The sequence below is a fragment of the Rhinolophus sinicus genome, chromosome 8, assembly GCF_057876585.1.
Source record: "Rhinolophus sinicus isolate RSI-liver-muscle chromosome 8, RSI-T2T, whole genome shotgun sequence".
In the NCBI taxonomy this organism is placed as follows: domain Eukaryota; kingdom Metazoa; phylum Chordata; class Mammalia; order Chiroptera; family Rhinolophidae; genus Rhinolophus; species Rhinolophus sinicus.
The window spans coordinates 3,743,109-3,764,369 of NC_142508.1; the positions used below are offsets into that span (position 1 = coordinate 3,743,109).

The 21,261-nt window shown below is 57.8% G+C and overlaps 1 protein-coding gene across 10 annotated transcripts in view; it reads right to left on the reverse strand.

Annotated features, from left to right (window-relative positions):
• Positions 1 to 21,261, reverse strand: part of AGAP3 (ArfGAP with GTPase domain, ankyrin repeat and PH domain 3) — a 48,252-nt gene extending 26,991 nt beyond the window's left edge. For 2 of the 10 annotated variants that reach the window (XM_088799797.1, XM_088799798.1), the window contains exons 1-2: positions 20,793 to 21,261; positions 80 to 138 (exon numbers count right to left, since the gene is read on the reverse strand). In XM_088799797.1, coding sequence (XP_088655923.1) covers positions 80 to 138; positions 20,793 to 21,120 — 387 coding nt within the window. In that variant the 5' untranslated portion in view covers positions 21,121 to 21,261. Of the gene's footprint in view, positions 1 to 79; positions 139 to 1,395; positions 2,409 to 20,792 lie in introns of those variants that run through there. The other 8 variants (XM_088799799.1, XM_019712815.3, XM_019712818.3 and 5 more) reach the window with 8 other exon arrangements.

The following is a 21,261-nucleotide window of genomic DNA, read 5'->3' on the forward strand; positions in this document are numbered from 1 at the left end:
GGACCGGAAGTGGGGGAGCAATGCCCAGGGCTACCACTCGGAGCTCGAGCCCACCCAACCCCAGGGCTGCCTCACTCACCACTTTAAGTTCCGGCACCGAGCGGCTCAGCGTCCACTCCTGGCTGTTCACAAAGGAGTCTGCAGGAGAGAAGGCCACCTGTCAGGGTGGGGGTGGCATACACACCTGTGCTATCTGCTACCAGCTCTCTCCTACGCTGCCCCTTCCTAGGCCAAGGCCAGGGGACACTGCTATCCAGATGGGACCCCAACCCTTACCATAGGTCCGTGCCTAGGGAGCAGCAGGAAAGTGGAACAGACTGATGACAGTCGCATGGAGGGGCCTGAGGGGTATGGGCAAGGTCCCCTGCACCTGGGTCCCTCCCTCCTCCTCTTACTGCTCCACCAGCAGCTCCCACCTTGAGCCGCACCCAGCCTGGAGCCCCTGGGGCCCAGACACCAGACCCAGGTGAGAGGCCGCTGCAGCAGGTCTCAGCCCAGACCCAAGCCGGGCTGGGCACTTGGCGGCTGGGCAAGGGGGCCAGCCTCCTGCAGCGAGTAGGAACAGCTCCCCCATACAGGGTGGGGCCACCCACTACATTCCTTGCCTGGGTGAAGAGGGAGGAGCCCTTACCTGGCCCTGTTCTGTGATAGGCAGGTTGAATGGGGAGCTATCTGCCCCACCCAACTGGCCCTTCTCCCTGGCTACTCCTCCTAGTGGTGGAGGCCACCACCCTTTCTTCCCCAGAGACCCGCCTCCTGGGCTCCCTCCTCTTCAGTCCATCTCCACCTGGCACTGGCACCTCCTGAGAGAGGGGAGCCTCATGCTGCTACGCAGAGCCCCCCAAGGGCCGACTCCATCTTCCTTATCTTCTAGGTTGGAATGGTCAGTCTGCAACCACTCTAGATGGCTCTGGCCTGAGCCACGCTTGCTTCCCCGCCCCAGGCCGCATCAAAGAGCTGTTATGATGACCGGGTCCACAAGCTGCCCCTAAACGCATTCACAGAGGCAGCTAGAAGGGGCACAAGCCCTACCTGGGAGCTAGAAGTGTTCTAGCTCCGCCTAGAGGCAGCTGACTCTATTGAGTCTCAGCTCCCTGAGCCTCAGTTCTGCCGGTGCCAAAAGCCAGGAACGGGCCCTTCAGACCTGACCTGCTATGTCACCACTCTGTGGGCCAGCACTAGTGCCCAGAATGCCTACAAGTCCTCCTCTGCCGCGCCACCTTGCTGGATCGTCATCGAACCCAGAGCTGGCGGGGCGCTGACCTCGCTTGGACACCCTGGCTGTCTCCAGCCGCAACGGCACGCCCCCCTCTCCCAGGTAGGTTCAAGGCTTCCCATCCACTCTCAACGCGGACTCCTTCCAGAGAGGACCCGCGGCAGGGCTCTTCCCCTTACCGCTGGGTGAGCCCAGGAGCCCGGGGTGCACGGCCGCCCGGCGGCTCCACAGGGGCTCGGTGGGCGCGGGCTCCCTCCGGCGGAAGCGGCTGGTGAGCAACTTCCAGAGGCCGGCGGCAGAGCGGGGGCGGCCGGAGTCGGGCACCGCGCGCGGGGTCTCGGTGCCCAGCAGCAGGTCGCGGCGGCTGGGAAAAGCGCCTAAGGAGCTGGCGTCGCCATCGCTGCGGGTGCGCGCGCGGGGCAGCAGCCCGGACTCGGCGCGCCGGATCTCCTGGCCCCGGCGTAGGCGGAAGCTGAAGCTCTTCCTCAGGGCCGACAGGCCACGCCGGGGACCGGGGCCGATGCGCCCGCCGCTGCCGCGGAGCACCTGCCAGCGCTGGCTGCTCCACAGCGAGGAGCCCCGCAGGAAGCCGGCGCTGCCCGCACGGCCCAGCCCGGCGCCCGCGCCCTCGGCCTCGGCCAGCTCCAGACGGTTCACCTCCAGGAACGTCATGCTGGTGGGCCGTGGCCGCGGCGCCTGGGTCCCGCGCGATCGGCTGCGCCGGGTCGGTGCGGGGCTGGGCGGCGGGCTGGGCGCGGCCGGGCCGGGGGGCTCTGGCGGCGCGGGTCCAGGGTCCGGCGGGCGCCCGTCGGCGGGGCCGCGGCGGCCGAGGCGCGAGCGCAGGAGGCCGAGCAGCAGGCTGCGGGCGCCGGTGGGCGGCGGCCCCTGGCTGCTTGAGCACACACTCCGCGGCCGTGACGGCTGCTCGTGCGCGGCGCATAGGGCGGCCTGCAGGGCGGGGGCGGCGCGGCCTGCCGGGGCGCCGTGCAGGTCCAGCGAGTCGCAGACGCTGAGGGTGCGGCGGCAGGCAGTGGGCCGCTCCCAGCTGTAGCTGTCCCCCGGCTGCCAGCCCCGCTCCATGGTCAGGGCCCGCGGGCGTGGGCCAGACCCATGGCGAGGGGCGCGGGGCGGGGCCCGGGCCGCGGCCGGGGCACACGGACCTCCGGCCTCTAGGCACCTGGCGTCGGCCGACTGAGTCGCTCACCTCCTCCGCTGCGCAGCGGCAAGCCCAGACCTGGAGAGGCCAGGAGCCAGCCCAGCAAGGAGAGAGAGGCAGCAAGCCCGGCCTGGAACACCCCGGAACGGCGGCAGCCAGCCTGCTGGGGCAGCCCCCGGAGTCCTTAGAAAACAGGAAATTCCTGCCCAGGGCTCCTCCTCGGATTGGGACAGGTAGGTGAGGAGCTGTCATTAAGAGCAGGCCAAATAAATAACAGTCCTCAGCACACCACACACTGGGCCCGTTTTGAACAGAAGTGGGCTGACCCTTTGCTCTTTCTCCAAAGATCCAGAAGGTAATAAATACACCAGGGCCAGAATTAATAAAAGGGTAAATTAGTAGTCAGAAGGCAAGTCATATGCCCTCTTTGGGCCTCAGTCTCCTCATCTGTAAAATGGGGAGTCTGAGAAGACGATCGTATCTTAGTTTTCGGCTCAGACATTCTGAGGCTAGAAAAGGCAAGTCGGCTGTTCTGTTCATAACTGAGGCTGTCTTCTTCCTTGGCGATTATAAAATCGTCTGGACCGGGTTAAGTGTCGTCCTGCCTAAAGGCAGTGGAAAGTCAAAAACCTCTGGACCTGGACCATACAGTTCTGGACAAAGGACTTACTTCTGAGTCCCTGAGGTCTCTGGGCTCCTGCCGCTCCTGGGTCTCACCTCCTGTCCAGAGGTTGTCCAGAGGTTGTGCAGAGCTAAAGCATTAGCTTGCAGTACTAGCTGGAGCACTGATGTCCTTTGAATTTCATGAGTGTGGGCTGCAGCAGCAGACACTCAGACGCGGGGCTCTCCCCCGTCCTCCCCCCAAGGCCCTGGAGATGAGCCAATTTACCGTAACCCACAAGGACCCCAAGCAGATCAGGAGGAACCAGTTTAGGTAGTGGCGAGGATGAGGGGGCTTGCATTTCCTTTAACGAGATAATACTCCCAGGTTTTCTCCACCCCCAGAGTCCAACCCAATTCCCAACTTCCCTCTCAACTTTAGAATTCCAGGGCCCTGGTCAGAAGCAAAGTACAAGATAAAAGTGGCACATTCCAGAGGGGGCTGGAGTGGGGGAATGCCTGAGGAAGGCAGGGCCTCTCCATCCTAGGTGCTCCCGCAGAAAAGAGCTGGAGACTGCCAAGTCCCGGGCTGGATCACCCAGAGAGGCCCTAGGGTGAATTCATATTCTCCCGGGACTAGTTATTAACAGTAATGAGGGCGGCTTCTTCCACTCTGGGTGCACAGTCCCCACATAATAGATGGTTCAGCCGAAGGGCCTTTCCCAGGATCCTTCAGGCATGGAGACAAGAACACGACCCAGGAATCCTGACTCACATTTCCAAGTTTAAGACTCCTACACTCAACTTCCCTATCTGCATGTCTCTGTCTGTCACACACACACACACACACACACACACACACACACACACGGAATTTCCCCTTCCGAAAAGAATAAGGCTACTCATTGCAAACTGCCCCCCAAGCAAACGAAAATGCAAGCACAGGACCTCAGCCTGGGAGCCACCTGGGGACCGAGGAGGTGCTTTCAAACCAACTGGCTCTCCTGGTGAGAGAGGAGCAGGATGGACTAGGAGGGAAAAGGCGGGCGCGCGCGCACACACACGGGCTCAGGGAAGGTGGGCAGCAGTGCCTGGTCCCAGAGGTGAAAGGACAGCTCACGTTCTCAGAGGACACACCAGCTCCCAGCTCCCACTGCGCCTGTAGAATAAGCTCAGGCAAAATGGTCAATTCCCAAACCTGAACAGCTTCCTCTTCCTCACTGGGCTGCCGCCTTCCTATCCCTTCTTCCCAGAAACCGTTCCTGACCCAAAGAAACGAGGCAGAGCAGGGCACCTGCCTACACATGAAAGTCCCAGGGCATCAAGGCAGTCAAAGGCCCCAGAAAGGAGAGTGGCGCGGGCACACATCTCTCCTCATTGGCCTCATCCCCAGTCAGGGACGAGGTCTCCGTGACAAGATTCTGCTCCAAAGAGAAGCGGCAAACACAGCTCCACTCAGCACAGCCCCATGGAAATGAGGGCAGCCCCACAAAAGCTCCAGGCTGGGACCACAGAAATTCCATAAAATTAGCCCTCGTTTCAGCTTTCTGTTTACCTGGTCATCAGAAACACCAGGCCAACCCTGTCACTAGGGAGTGAGAGTGACCATGGAAGTTTCTAAGGGAATTAAAGATGCCATGTCTCGCAATGCCAGCAGTGAGCATTTTGGGTAAGGATGGACACACGCTTCCCAAGGAGTAACGTGTAGAAATTGAGCACCTCACAGCTCGGCTGCTCTGAGGACCAGGAAATCAGAAGGAGAAGTAGTAGCTGACTGGCCGCACCCACAGCAGGGCGAGCGGGACCAGCTACACACACCAGCCCGAGCCTCAGATGGTCTGCCCCGGGTGTGCAATCACGTGTCTGGGGACAGCGGGGATACACTACTGACCTGCATCCGGGTAGCCAGGGTGAAGGAGAAAGACCTGGTGGTGTGACATGCAAGGCACTGCAGAAACAGAACGCTGGGCCTGAGCAAGGGGAAAGGGCGGCCTTCGGCCCAGGGATCCCACATCCCACCCAATCTGTACCTCATCTCCAGTTACATATTTGCTGGGTGATTGGCTGATAAGTGTGGAGATGTGCCCAGCAGAGGCCATGCAACCCACAGGGAGCCTGCGGATGGCCTGCTCAGAGATGGGAAGGGCTACCTTCCTGCTGAAACCAAGGGTGTCTGTGGGCGGCTCAGGGAAAGAATGGCTTTAGCTTCTTCCCACAGCCCCCGCAGTCCCAGAGCCACAAAGCCCCCAAAGTCACAGGGACTCCTCTTGCCCACAAGGTGGCAGCAAAACATCTTCCTGCAGCCCTGGCTGCCCGGGCAGCAAGAAGCAGGGGACTCCCGCAGCAGCATGTGCAGGTCTCCAGTCTGAGAAGAGGGGAGACTCAGGGCTGTCCACCCTGCCCCCGCCTGCCCGAAGCCTCCCCAACAACCTGCCACTCGTACTGGAGGCCGGCAAGACTCCTGACTCTTTACAAGTATGGGGCTGTCCACCGAGACCTCGATGCAGCAGCAGTTCCATCCTCAAACCACTCAGCCCTCATGTTCTCCACCCTAACTAATAGCACAGCCACCTCAACTTCTCCCACCGCCGGAGCACAGCCCAAGACAAGCCGCCATCCTCCCCGGCTAAATCCCCACTTGCCAATCCAGAAGTGACCTGGGCACTTCCCAGCCACCGCCTCCCAGTGGCTTCCCACTTGATGCAGAATGTGGTCTTCTAATGCCCAATGCCCCACGTGCCTCTTTGAGCTCATCTCCTGTAACTAACTGTCCCCACTCCCCACCTCCCTCAGCCACACAGCTTAGGGCCCCTCTGCTTGCTTGTGCTTCTGCTCATCCAGCTCCCCTCCCCTCCCCAGCTGAGTGCCCAACTGCTCTCCATCACAGTGGTCACATAACAGTCATTCTTCTCGGGTATTTTTCTGGTGCGTTTAACGCTCCCCCGCGAGAACTCAGCCAGGCATGTAGGAGGTGTATGATGATTCTGTGAGTGAATGAATGAATGAATGAATGAATGTCTTTGCTAAGCATGAACTGTGCACCCAGGCTTCTGTTCTCCATGTGGGGAGGGAGGGAGGCACGCTTATAAGATGGTCCCTGGCTGGGACAGTCTGTTGAGGGGATAAATCACAGGAAAAATCATCCACACAGACCCCAAGTCGAGAGGCGGACAAAGAAAATTTATACCGGTGTTAGCTCTCTTCAAATCAGACATCTAGCTGGACACTTTAGCAGTTCCATGTCCATTCAGGCCTGTTCACTACTGGTCCCTCCATCTCTTCCCCAAGAGACCTCAGAGTTGGACCTCAGAGTTCTTGCACCCATGTGGGTCACAACTTCTCTGAAAATCTGATGAAAGCTGCTATGGGCTGAATTGTGTCACCCAACATTCATATTTTGAAGTCCTAAACTCCCCCCCCACCCCATCCCTTAGAATGTGGCCTTATTGGGAAATAGGTTGGTTGTACATGTAATTAGCTGAGCTCGCCCTGGAATAGGATGGGCCCCTAATCCCATATGATTGGTGTCCTTATAAAAAAGGGAAATTTGGACACAGTCAGTCACACAGAGGGAAGGCAATGTGAAGAGACGCAGGAAGACGGTTGTCCACAAGCCATGGAGAGAGGCCTGGAACAGATGTGAGCACCTGATTTCAGACCGCCAGCCTCCAGCGCTGCGGGAGAACATATTTCCCTTGTTTTAAGCCCCCCAGTTTGTGGCACTATGTTACAGCAGCTCCAGGAAACATGCAGAAGCTACATACACAAGGGGGCAGGCCCCAGGGGCCCAGCAGGTATGACTACACAGAAACCAGCCCCCCCAATCTCCAAGTCCCCCTCCCCCCAGGACTGCTCAGAGGAGCCAGAGAATTCTGCCCCCATCTCCCAAGTCCAGAGCATCAGAAAGCTCCCTCCTCCCTATGGAAAAGCTGAGGGGATCAAAGGGGCCGGCAGGTGGACAAAGGGAGGAAATCTAAACCAATCTCTGAGGAACAGCGTCATCCCAGCCCGGAAATGACCTTCTAGCACCAAACTAGCTACTCAATATAGTGTCATTTTTCTTTCCGTGTACAAACTCTGTGCTCGGCATTATAGTGGACAGGACAAAGCCCTCCCCTGGAAGACTCAGTCCCTCTTTGCGACCCCACTGGCCTCCTGACCTTGTGCCACCTTGCCACTTCTAACACCCTGAGTGGGACCCAGACACACGGGACCCAGACACATGGCTCAGACCGGGAAATACCCAAGGGGCCATCTCACGACCAGGGGCCCTGCACACACCATCCTCTACGGGAAAGTCCGCTGCTTTTCAACTGCTCCTCCAAGAGGAAAAGGGAACCAGCGCGTGTGTATCTTCCCTGTGACCAGAAGGGCGGGGTGCAGACTGCAACTGCCACCTCACAGAGGGGAACTGGACTCAGACTGTAAAAGAGTGGATGCTCCCTAATGGCACTTTGCCTTTTCACCCCAATCTTGACAAGTTTCCTGCATTTCATACGTTTTTAAGTGTTCCTTCCTTCAAAACTGAATACACGTTCAGCTAAAAATCTGCTTCTTCCAGCCCAACGGGCTACTAAAATGTCTTCAATTTATGAACCTTCATTCCTTATCAGCAGTACCAGCACTCTAATTTACTTTCATCTTATTCTTACAAAAGTAAAACAGTTGAATCGAGGGAAGATGCAATAAAGTATTCAAATAATTGTACCAATTTTGTTCTGAGATGGAGGAGCAGCAGAAACGGAGCTGCTACTGCCAGGTGGACCCCCACGCAGAGCACAGACGTGCAAGTTCAGGATCTCAAGAAAAAGGGGGCAGAGGGTTGTGCACATAATTTAAAAAAAAAAAGACTCGGGTGGCTTGAGAGTCTAATGGACAAAAGTTTAAAAGTATCTGAATTCCCAGTACAGATTTTGAAAGTGGGACAGGTAACTTCCCCAGGGGGTGGGGGCCTATATTGAGTCCGAGCCCACCCACTGCCCCCAGAATCCAACACACAGGCCCAGGCCCGGGGAACCCTTGGGATGGGCCCCAGCTCAAAGGAAGCCACAGGGCCAGGGCTAGGTTGACAACAGCAGTGCCTGGATGTGGAGGCTGCCTCCCTCCACCCTGGCCAGCTCAGCGGCAGTCCGCAGTCGTAAGTCAACCCTCAGCTCATGCCAGCTGTCCCCAGAAAGCCCCAAGGAGTCTCTCAAACCTGGTGACCCCCCCCGGTAACATCCCAGCTCATCTTGTCTCTGCTGTCGAAGCTAATATCTAATCTGCTCTCACTTGTCCAGGGCTCTCGGGCACGCACAGGATGACAGACACCTGACCCTGCCGCCCAGCGCCACCTCTGGTGCCCCATACAACCAAGGCAGTGGCCACATGGGACACCACTCGTCACCTGATGATGACAGCCGCTTATAGAACACAATAGGCTGCACTCCGGGCACTGTACACATTGACCCATTTAACCCTCACAAGAACCCGTTGAGAAAGCTACTGTTGATCTCCGCATTTTACAGATGGGGACTCTGAGGCACAGATGCCAAGTAACTTGCCTCAGGTCACCAGCTAGGAAGTGGCAGAAGCTGGCATTCCAGCCCAGGCCATCCGGCTGGCCCTGAGCCCTTGGGCCTCCCTGGCCTGGCGAGCTGTCTGCTGACACAGGACCAAATTCAACCCACATTTCATCTTACAGGCACTCCCGGCTTAGCTTCCCTTCCTCCTGCCCTGGTGCCCACATCGAGGTGGCCCAGTTAGCCTTCCTGGCAGGGGCCTTCACCCTTCTTCCAAATAAACTCCTGCCCTACTCCCATTCTCCCAGCGCTGGCTCAGGACGAGAAGCTGAAGCACACAGATCTGGGGCTACTCTCCCAGGGATCTGTGGCACTTACAAAGGAGTGATTACCTCTGACGGCAAAAGGGGACCAATTGGGGCCTAGTGAGATTTTGGCAGAGCCACAGAGCAGCCAGGGCAGGCCTGTGGTCAAGGAGAAGAGGAGTGGGTAAGTCAGACCACTCTCTTGAACTGCAGATACAAAGGGCGGGGGTGGCGCAGGGCCACAGGGCCACCCCAGAGGCACAATTTCCTGCTAACCACCACCGTGTGTTCCGGGCCCACTGGTTCTCGCCCATCACAGAACGACTGAGGCTTTCATCTTAATTCTACTCTCATCTGCCTCTAGCCTGATGACTGCTGCCTGGGCCAGCCCATCAGCTCTCAGGCCTGGGCCCCAGGGCTACGCCATCACTGTAAACCAGCATCAGGTAACCCTGGAGACCACATGGGGCCCCAGGAGGACATGACGGAAGGCGCTCTGGGGCTGACAGTGGCCGTCCCCTCGCTGGGCCGCCAGGCCTTCAGCTGGGAGACAGGAAGGGCCAGGAGATCTCTAGGACCTTGGCAGAGCTGTGGGCTCTGCGAACTTAGAGGCCAGAGTCAGAACTGACCAGGACGCCCCTGGCAGGACCCCTCCCGGAGAGCAAGGAGACCGAGCAGCAGTTGCGTGTGGCCAGTGTCAGGGCTGCCAGTCGTAGCTGGCTAATGACAGGCAGTGGCAGAGGTGGCGGGCTCCCGGGTAACCTCGTAACGGTTTGTAAACGGCCTGTCCACTGCCTCACAACCCCAGCAGACAAGTCTACTCACCCTCTCCCCTGCCCGCACCTCCTGTGTGCCCTCTTTATAGCCCACCGGGCAGAAGGCCTGGCTCACTCACGCCCACCTCCTCCCTGAAGCCTCCAGCCCCCTCCCCAGCCCTGCTGAGCCCACAAGGTGCAGGGTAGGGCGGCCTCGGAATGAACCAGGTAGGAAGCTGTGTGGGGCTGTGCGAAAGGAGCAGGCAGGAAGCTATATGCAAAAGGCCCGCAGAATTACAGGACAGGAGAGAGAGGAGCAATAGATTCAACTGCAGAAAATAAAAAAATCCTTTACAATGAAAAATTGTCAAAACTCTAATGGAAATACAATTAAAGGGAAATCAACACCTGGAAAAACAAAGTATGTCAGTGGGTTAACCATCACTCATCGTTAATACTGGCAGACCTCGTTTTACGGCACTTCGCAGATACTGCATTTTATCGGCATCGAGGCAAGACCCTCCACCAGCAAAAAGACCATGACTCGCTGAAGGCTCAGAGGATGGTTAGCAATTTTTAGCAATAAAGTATTTTTAATTAAGGTACATACTTTTTAAAAGACATAATGCTACTGCATGCTTAACAGAATACCGCAGAGCATAAACATAACTTTAATATGCACCGGGCAACCAAACAACTCGTGTGACTCGCTTTATTTCGAGAATTGGAGATGTGGTGGTCGTCTCCTTAAGACCACTGCCAGCAGGGCCCGATGGGACACCATAGGCGGTACCCCTGTCAAAGGGGTTAGCCTGGAGCTCGAGCCCCTAGACCTCACTTCAGGTGGTGGGCAGGGCAGGGGATGGACGGACAAGTTCAATAATGCCCAGCAGCAGCAGCCTCTGAATCCAGGGCACCCAACCTTTTACAACAAATGTGGCCTGGACTCTTCAAGAGTCTGTGTCACGGGGAAAATCACCACGACGGATCCTGGTCCATCCTGATCCATCCAGATCGGGAAAAACAAAAAGGTTATACAAGACGTTGTGGGGGAGACTGAGGAAATGTGGTGACAGGTGAGCTATCAAATGTTAGAGAATCCTTGTTAATTTTCATAGGTGTAATACTGGTCTTATGTCATGTAGAAGAATGTCCGTTCTTAGGCAATGCCTGCTGAAGTGCTCACGGGGGAGATGCCACCATGTCACCATGCCTACAGCTACTGACCATTATCACCACCAGAAAAATGTGTGTGTGAGAGGAAGGGGGCAGAGCGAGAGGGCGAAAAAGCAAACAGGGTAAGACATTCACGAAGAGCCCTTCAAGGTAGTCATTTTTCAAAATAAAAAGCTGGGGGGAAACCTGTCAGTCCTTTCCTCTATAAATTCTGGGCTTCCTATCTGGTTTAAGAGGGTCCCGCTTATCCCAACATGAGACAATACTCTTCTCATTTCCTCCTGTATTTTTAAACATTTTATCTTTTCCGTGGTGCAATAGCACATGGCAGCTCGGAGCACAGGCTCTGAGACCAGACTTTCTGGGTTCGGGTCCTGCCTCTGCCATTATTAGTGAAATGTTGGGCAATTCCTTTACATCTCCGTGCCTCAGCTTCCTCATCTGCAAAAATGGGGTGATAACACGGACCCGAGTTACGCGCAGGCGTGTAGGGCAGAAAGCGGCACCCAGGAGCACCAACAGAAGTTCCTCCTTTCAGTACCATTCTGAGATTCCAAATCTGATCCCGCCGCCCTTAGCTCAAAACCCTGCAACTCCCTGTCACCCGCAGCAAGAGCTGTCAATCTTGCGACATTTGCCGCACAAACACAAAGTGCTAGAGTGTGGGGTGGCACGTTTGAAGAGCTCAGAAACACACTACGCCAGCAATTTCCATAATGAAACCACTACTCCAGGAAAGCAGTGTCTCGCAGCGCCTATCGAAGCAGCCAGCTTGCCAGAGCGTCCACACGGCTGGGTCACTGTGTAGGAACAGTACTACAACCCTGGGCTCCTGACGTGCTCTTTCGAAAAACACCATGCTTCTTCAGTGCCCACCCAGCGTGACTCAGCCCAGCCCCTGCTCAGGGCAAGGGGCCACACTTCTGGGCCCTCACACATGGCCCACTCCCGGCTCAGCTGCCTCAGGCAGTAGTGGATCTCTAGCCCCACTTGTCACAGAAGTACATTTGACCCTTGATCAAGTTTGGGGGACACTGTGGGAAGAAAGCTACGGCATGCTAAGTGGGGCAAGCCCAGGAGTGACCACTCTCCCAGAATCTGAATTTAGAAGGGCCTCGCCTTCCTCCAGCCGTACCCCTAGCCCACAGCCGGTCACTCAGCTCCCTCCGTCTGGACTGCACCCAGCCCACCTCACTTTCAAGATGCGAGGGCTGGGGCATCCCAGCCCCTCACTCTGAGGACAGATTTTCTTTTACCACCACCAGGAAATCTCAGTGTCTTTCCGTCACATCTTAGAGAAGAAGACCCCACACTCCGGGGATGGCCCACAGCCGCCACTCAGCCCTGGATGGGTCTATACTAAGCTGTTTGGACTTGGCTCAGGACCTCACGGCTTGCTCCCACCCCACACAGAGAAGGCGCCTCGGGGCGGGGACGGCTTCCTCCCCTGGAGGAGGAAAGGCCTCTTACCCACCATCACCCTATCACTCCGCCCCAGCGACGGGGGTCACACAGCCCGGGCCAGTTACTGGCTCCTCACCCATGTCCACCTTCCTGGGGGCCTGGCAGAGGGAAGGCCACTTCCACACTTCCCAGGGAAGCTTGCTCACCAGACAGGTAGCTGGTTTTTAAGACCTGAGCCAGCTGACCTGTCAGAAGCAGGAGCCAAAAAGCAGGACACCCATGTTTTCAGTGACCGGCCAGCTCTGACCCAGCTCTGACCCCTTGAGGAGGAATGGGAACTCCGAGAGGGAGGACAGAGAACGTGGCGCACTGCCACCCTCTCCGATCACCTCAGCGCGGCCACTCAACAAGCGCCAGCAGCTGGGCCCAAGCCAGAGAGCCCGCCCATCTCAAAGACTCAAGCAGGAGGCACCTCCCACCCTCCAGCCAGAGAGAAGACACAGGCTCTGAAAGACAGTATCTGGCCTCCCCTGCCGACCCACGGCACCTGTGCAGGCCCCAAAGCTCCTCCTCAGGCACCTGCAGCCACCTGCTGCCTACTCCTTGGGTCCAGCGGGGGCCCTCCTGGCTAGGAGGGGGCCCTATGACAGCACTGTGGCCCTAGAGCAGGACAGACCAGCATGATATGGATGGGGGGCTCCCTGAGTGACCTCCTATACCCAACAGGGTTCCTGGGCTGGTCACTGGTGAAGCATCACCTGCCAGGCCGGTACTGAGCTGGGGCTCAGGGCTCAGCGTCCAAAGGGGAAGCAGTGAGCAAAGCAGACACCAGCTCGTGACAAACGCTGGCCAGGGGAAGAGCACCGACTGCTCCAGGCCCCATGAAGGACCAGGCTAAGGAAGGCTGGTGAAGGGGGCAGCCAATGGACCACGGCTTTAGACCAGAAAGCTTCCAGCGCTGGAGCTGGACGGAACCAAGCTTAGATCCCAGCTTGCCGGTGCCTCGGGGAGACACTCTTCTCACAGGTAAAGGGCACTCACGTCACCTGGAGGGGCTCAGGGCCCACAGGACACCACCGGCAGGGAGATGGGGACCCAGGAAGATAGGAAGGTCTATTCACGTTCAGAACAGCGCATATCTCCCAACAGCGACAGGGCTGGGGAAGGAGAGCTCTACCAGACGTGCTCTGGGTTGGCTGGAGGGAACTCAAGACATCCCATCCAAGATGTCACAAAGGACACGCTAGAGGCAGAGGGCTGCCTGGACCAGCCCACCTGCAGGTTCCCTGCTGCCGCCCTGAACAAAGGTTACCACGAGGGGGTTGCTAAAAGGTACCAGCATTTGTTGCTGCCATAGAAGGGGATGGTCCTGCTGGGCAGACAGGCCCACAGTTATCTCATCTCCAGGCAGGGGGAGGACAGGCGCAAGACCTGATTTCCCCGCAGGGAAGTGGGCTGAGAGCCGGTGCAAGACCAGACATGGGCTGCTGGCTAAGGGGCTGTCTTCTGTGCCGCATGGTTTCCAATATTACGCACATGTTCACAAACTTCCCATACTTCTGTTCATGTATGTATGACTTAGCACGAATTCAACACAACACACAAAACACAAAAACTTACAAAAACAGCCCCTGCCTAAAATGCCAGGATGGGGTGTGGGGAATATTGTGACATTTGCTGGTGACATGTAGCATCGTGGCACCCCTGCTGGGGGTCATGGCGGGGGTGGGGGGAGGTGGCTAGCAGGGTCACCCAGCCCACCTCTCCTTGGAGCTGGAAGGAGACCACCAGGATGCAGAAAGGCCTGGGGGCCTAACCAGACCCTGCTCCAAAACAGTGACCTTGAATCCTGGGGGTCATGTCTACCCTCTCTCGCAGTGAAGGGAGGGCGGAGCTCGCCCTCCTCCATCTGCACTGTCTGGGCTGTAGAATCAGCACCCTATTCCTGCAACCACCTGCACCTCACAAGCCAGTACTTTATTTGATCGGGGTGCAACACTGCTGGGGAGAAGGCCACTAGTCCTCTGACTGCTGTTCACACTGGTCTGCCCAGCAACAGGCTGGCAGGCGGGCACATCCACTTGTGAGCTCGCAGGCCAATCCCACAGTAGATAGAAGAGCCGGGGGGACCTGATGGCTCCTTTCCCTGCCTGTCTTTCTTCTCCTCACGCTCATGGAGAATTATTCTCCAGGCAGGAGAGCAAAGAGGGGAGGGGACATAGGTAGGGCAGGAGCAGCCACGTGAGATGAAACCACCAAACCAAAGGGACATGACACACTGAGGCCTGGGACCAACTCACCAGTAACCAAGACCCGGACTGACAGGGGCCCACGACACAGCCCCCCAGACATGGATACTTTCGCTGATCTTCCTGCAAGAGCAGAGCCTGGGCTCGCTCCCACCTTCTCTCTTGGAGCAAAATGGCGTGAGTTGTGGTTCCCAAACTGGGAGCGTGGGAACCCGCTGACACGAGCAAGTTTTGTGGCTGGCCTTCACACCAGTAGTTGTATTAGGTTGGTGCAAAAATAATTGCGGTTTAAAAGCTTAAAAACAACTGCAGTTACTTTTGAGCCAACCTAATACTTCCAGGTTGTAAGAAAATCCACAGTAACAGACAGCTACTGTGAATTCGGTGACAGTTTTTAATGGGTTTCTCTGCCATCAATCACCACGGCCTTAGCAGGCTCTCAATAAATGCGTGCGTGTATGTGTGTGCGTGTGTCTTGCCCGAGTTCTCACAGCCAGTCAGTGGCAGAAGAGGAACGAGAACCTAGGAATCCTGACACCTGTCAGAGAGCTGCCAGATGGGGGGAGATGAACCCCGGGGCCTTTCGTGAATCTGTGACTCTCTGGTTCCTTCTCCCGACAAGGCGTTTTCCACAAAACCCCACCTTTGTTGTGAAATGCCAGTAACCTCAAAGTGATCACATAGTAGCTGACAGCAGATATATGGAGAATGGGAAACGGTCCGGAAAGGCACACATCCGACAGCCAAAATAGGTACCCCTTGCGGGGGGGGGGAAGGCAGGGTACACACATTTCTCCTACTTCCTTCCACATTTCAATCTGTTAACAACAAGCATGCATTATTGTTGTCATTTAAACACGTACTTAAAATTTAACAACGTTTAAATACTTTGAAGTATTTCTTGATCAAGCACCTATCTACTATCCGTATTATCCATGTCCTCACGGAAGGGAAATGCACGTTCAAGGGCCACCGTCCAGCTGGGGACTCGAGACATCAGAAGACAGAGCAGAGAAGAAGAGCCTTAAGTTGCCCATAAGTTATATTCTAAACGTTTCCAAAGGTTAAACTCAAGGTCAAAAGCATCCCTGAGAGGCACCTTAGAAGGACTGACTGGGGTCTGGCGGGGCCCCCCAAAGCTCATTTGTCCATCCATAAAGGGGAAAAGCGCGAGCTGGAGCCGGAAAACCAGGTGAAGCCCCTGGTTCTCTGGGGAAGGCCGCCGGCTAAGTCCTAGGCTCTCTCGTTTGCAAAGTGGAGATGAGACTTGCACACCTCGAAAAGAGCCTGTGGGAAAATAAACGGTACGCTGCAGTGCCGCAAAGGCCTGTGACAATCTCCAGCGGGCAAGCCCAGGAATGCTAATCGGTGAAATACTGCACAGCGCAGCGTCTCCATCCTCAGAGCAGGTGGCCCAGGTCACGTCCCTTCCCCACTCTCACACCCGCATGCTGAGCTCCATGCCCCAGAATCAGCTGCCTGCCCCTGACCCCTTGGCCTGCACGGTGGAAGCCAGCCAGGGGTCAGGGAGAATGCAGTTTGCAGTTATCTGCATATTAAAAAGAGAGTAAGAGCAAGCCAGAGGGTCCAGGTGGGTGCTCAGGTGATGCTGAATAGCGAGCCTGGAGCTCTAAGGGCCCTCTCGGCCTCCCCTAGACTTCAGCTCCCCCCACTTTGCAAGAACACCTTTACTTCCCCTCCTCCTGAGGTTCTGAGGCAGAGCCGGGCTGACAGCTGGCAGGGAGGGCGCCGCCCGTGGACACTACACTACGAGCTCACTAATCCTCCCACTTGCTCACCCTCTGATCCACCCGGCAGGCATGCTGCACACAGAGCACGTGTCCCCCCAGTGCAAAGCACACATCGCCCCTGCTTGAACCCTCCCATGACAGCCCGTCTCCTGCAGGATTCAAGTGCCATCTGAACGGTCTCCTGGAACTTGGCGAGGTGTAAATGAATGATGAAGGATAAAGCACTAAAACTCCTGAGCCAGGATCCTCCTGCCCGTCCCCTGTGGACTCAATGCCCCAGCCTGCTGCTCCTTCAGTGCCACGCTAAGGTGTCACCCTCCCCTGTCATCTTCGCAAACCTGTTCCCTCTCCTGGACCCCCATGCCCGGCACTCACTTTCAGTTAAAGAAATAAATGGTAAAGTTAAGTGGTAGGTGCTACTAGCCATGAGGTACTCAGCAACAAGCACTGTCTTATTTGTGGGGTGTTGCCCACCTGGCAGTGAATGAGGACTGAAGTGGTTGGTGGGGGGGGGTGTCCTCACTGCAGCCTGAGGTCAGGTTGGGGTCGGGCTTCCATCCCTGTCCTCTGACCTTGAGGAAAGGGTCTTGCTGAGTCTTCCTTAGTCTCTAACCTTTGCCCTGAGTTTTTAAAACTCTGGGTTTATTCCTGCCACTCCCAAGCCCCCTGTGGCACCTCCTACAGGCTGATCCATTCACCTCTAGGGTTCAGAGTGCCGGCATATACCTTCCTCTCCCCTTCTCCCCTTCCTTCCTGCCTTCCACTGTCCTGATACAACTGGGCCACACAGTAGGAGCTAAATAAATGCATCTAGAACAAACGCGGCCCTCCCTGGCCACTAGCCCCACAGGACATCCTCTTTTTCAGAATTCCTAGAGCTCTTTTGCACAAAGTCCTAACTAGGCAACCAGCCTGCTACCAGGCACTCATCCCCTAAACCAGCTAATTCCCGGGGAAGTGCTCATCGCAGAGCCCACAGGTGAGTAATTATCACCGTGTTGGGGGATCCCCACTCCGAGGAACAGGCAGAAGGGACAATTAGCTCAGGAGAGAGCCTCCCTGTCTCTCTGTCTACAGTTCTCTCTGCGTCTCAGCGCTCTTGCCAGATCTAGTCACGGACACACAGGGGATCCACTCTGAAAGCCTGGGAATGCTTTCTAGGAAGTGTGGGTGCTGAGTCCCACTGAGCCCCCAGCCGAACAGGCCCACCCACAGCCAGTGTCCCCCTCTCTCTCTAGCCTAGATGTGAACCCACAGCAAAAGCTCTGCAGAATGTTACCCAGCCCTGAGCCCATGGAGACAGGAAGAAAGTGCCTGCACGTGTGCATGAAGAACGAGGTGAGGGTAAGACCAAGCCAGCGTGCCACCAGAAAGCTCACAGGGACTGCACTGTTTAAAAAGACCCCAGGGGAAAAGGAAGGGGGCAGGAACAAGTCACCCAGTTGACAAAGCCTGGTTCCTGGGCACAGCCGTGGCCACAGTCCACTTCCAGCCCTCCCTCCCTGGGGCCCTGCTTGGCCCCCTCAGGCAGACCTCCTCAGGGGTGCACATCTTCTCAGGGACAAGTCTGCCTTTCCAGGCCACCTGCTGGGACCCCAAAGGCTGCTTCTCCCAACAGCTCACCCAGCTCCTGCTCACTTGGCCCAGCTCCCTGACTTCCGGGTGCTCAGGCTGTCCCCCATCTGGCCTGAGGCCCGGTTCCTCTGCCACCTTCTTTCTAAGACACAACAGGAGACCCAAGCAAGTAGCACGAGTCCTGAGAGCTTCGCTCCCTGCACGCTCCTGCCTGAGGCCCCACATAAACCCTGGACGATCAGCTTGGATCCCTGTGTTCTCTGAGCCTCAGTTTCCCCACCAGGGAGGTAAGAGGGGCTCAGAGGCTCTGCACGCGGTGAGCCTTCCTTCCTCCCACCCCGCATCGCAGCTCCTGGTTATGCTTCTTTCTTTCTTTAGGACCCCAGGGTAGACATGTTTTCTCCTTCCTTGGTCTTTGGTAGGAAAAGGAACTTTGAAAACGGTCTGCCTTCCCTCAAACCCTGTCCTGAAACCCCGGACAGCTGAATGTTACTCGGCTTCCTCTTGCCCTGGCCATGGGGTCAGAGGTGACTGAAAGGAGCAAGGAGAGGACAAGAGGGCAAGGTGTCACCGTGCCTCCTGAGGCCCAGATGGATCCTGACGTCTCCCAGGTCACCTTCAGAGCTGGGGCACATACACCTTTCACTTGAGTATTACCGGAATGAGGCGGAGGCTTATTACACACCAGGAGAATGTCATCCCTTCCCACTAAGCCGCATCCCTAGTAAACACAGGATCGGGCCTCCCAGGCGATGAGTGTGTTTATGTAACAGCCGCAACCCAGGTCTGCTGGGTCCTGGCAGTGGGGGCTCAGTCAGACTCACCGTGAGCACGGAATCGCCTGGGAGGCTGCTCCCCTCCCTCCGCCAAGAAGGAAGGTGGGGCCGCTGCTTTGCAGGACAGCAGCAATATGGTTTGGCAGATGGAGAGAGAAAGGATATAGGGCAGAAACTGGAGAAGGGAGTTTTCTGGGTTGTTTTTTTTTTTTCCTTCTTTTGATGCCTGCCTACAGCAGAAAAGCTGGGGCGACAGAAGTGGGAAAGCAAGGGTGAGGTGGGTAATAAAAATGGGCTCCAGGAGAGAGGTTGGAAAAAAAGGGGGAGAAAGAAGAAAGAGGTGGGAGGCCTTGCCAAGAAAGAACAGGGAAGCAGGGATCAGGAAGGATGTGTGAGGAGCAGCTGGGCCTGGTGACAATGAGACATCAGGTCCCAGGATTCACGAGGGTGCTACCAAGATCCCAGGCTAAGGAGACGGAACATGGGGTACGTCCAAACCGCAGTGGGGAAGTTGGTCACAGGGGAAGGCTCTAAGAGCGGCCCTGCCTGTCGTGTTGAATTTAAGATCAGGGTGAACACCGGTGCGCCCAGCGATCATGGCCTTCACACCCCAGAAGATGCCTGGCCAGAGATGCCCTGCGCTGTGATGGGGCGAGAGGGTAACCACCGATTAAGGAAGCCGGATTCCTGCCTCTCCTTGCTCTGGAAAGAGCTCTGTGCTGCAGATGTCTTCCCTCACCCCTACTGTGGCTGTCCCATCAAGTCTCTTCACTAAAAGGGGCATGGGTGGGGTGGGGTGGGAGATCTTGGAGCTGATCAGGAACTTCCTCCAAAGAGCAGTGAAGCTGCAGGGAATGGCGGCTCTCCTGGCCCCACCCCCTTCAGCTCTAGGAGGAAAAATTGGTCATCTCTCTTTGGGGCCCCAGGCTCACACAAATGCCACCTCCAGGTCCCCAGCCATAATGGTGATTCAGGCCATTTACTCAGATCCATGTTAATGAGTTATTTCTGTCACCTAATTAGTTCACAATGAACTCAGCCTTGAGAGGAAAGAGACAAGAGAGGGGTTGGGGAAGGACAAAAGGAAGGCAGACTGGGATGTCACAACAAAAGGGCAAGACCCCATCTCCAATGGGGTCTTCTACTCCCAACAGACGCAATGCTTCTTCCCCAGCTATGAGGATCTCTTAAAGCAGAATGCGGGTGTTCGGGTAAAGGGGCCCCCAGAACCTCACACGGGATGAACTGTGAGGCCCAAGTAGTAGACAGGTCCCTGCTCACAATTCCACGTCATCAGCAAAACGCCTCGCACTCTCCCTGCATTTCCACTCGGGCCAAACCCACCACCTGCTGGTGGGCGTCCCCCTTCAAATGGAACTGGAGGAGGAAGCAGATGGCCCAGGGTGAGGCCCATCTGCCCACTGGGCACTCAAAGGTCACCATGCCACTGGGGTGCCGCGGGTGGTGCTGGCCCTCACACCAGGGGTCGTGGGGCATCTGCCAGCAGTGTGCACCCACTTCCTCTGCCCCTAGATAGCTGAAGTCCAAGGTCCAAGAGCCTAGAAAAAGGAGCGCAGGGAAGTGCAGTGGCCAGGGGTTCCGGCCCCTGATGCCCCACGTCATGTCCCTGGAAGTCGGTCAGCGCCCCATAGTCCCGCGCCGGCCTCCGGAGAGGCTCCCTGGAAAGCAGCGGCGGGTGCCCAGCGCACGCGTGGATGGACCCGCCGGCACCTCCCACGCGGTCGCGGCGCCGGATCCCCTGGCCAGGCCGGGCCTGCGGGGCCTAGGCAGCGTGCGGGATGTGCGTCGGGAGAGGGCGCCGCCGCGAGCGCCACCCTTCGGGGCCCGCGGGCGCTGGGCCCGGGAAGTCTGCCATCCACTAACGGGAGGCTCCGATCCCCGCCCCGCCGCGGGACACAGCCCTGCCAGCAGCTGAGACGCCTCTCCGGCAGCTGCCCCACCTCCCGGCCCTCCGAGGCCCTCCGGCGCGCCCACCCTCCCCGGCCACGCCTGACCAGATCTAGCCAACCCCCCGCCCCCCACCGCACCTCTGCGGCTCCGAGCACACCCGTCCCCAGAGCGACACCACCCTCGAACCCTGGAGCACCAAGAGCAGAAAACGTGTCCCCCGGCACGAGACAGGCCCTCAGCCCAAAAGTGTCCCCAGACGAGATACGGCGAAGCCTGGACGCCGGCTCTGCAGTGCCTGGCGTTCAGCAAGCCGCATGGCCCGGACCTCGGGCGCGCGAGGACCCCCGATGGGGAGAGCGCGGCAGGCCGGGCCCGCAGAGCCCCCGGCCGGCTCCCGCAACCCCCGGTTCCGCTCACCCTCGATGGAGATGACGTGCTCCCGGATCTGGTTCTGCAACGCCAAGTCCTCAATGCGCTCGATCAGGTCGTAGATGGCGTAGATATTGGGATGCACGGACTCGAAGCGCTGGATCTCCGCCCGGATGGCCGCCGAGTTGGAGAGCGCGAACTGCTGGGGGGGCCCGCCGGCCAGCTGCTGCGAGGGGCCACCGCCGCCCCCGGCCCCCGGCCCCGCGCCGCCGAACTGCCCGCCGCCCCCCGCGCCGCCGCCGCCGCTGCCGCCCCCCGGCGCCGCCAGGCTCGGCTGCTGCTGCGGGCTCTGCCCCCCGCCCGCCTGGAAGTTCATGGCTCCGGAGCCGCGGGGCCCAAGGCGGGCCCGGCCGGGGCCCGGGGCGGCGCAGCGGCGGCGGCGGCGGGCGGGCGCGCGGGGCTGGCGGGGCTGGGACTACAGAGCCGGCGGCGCGGGGCTAGTGCATGGGGCCTGGGA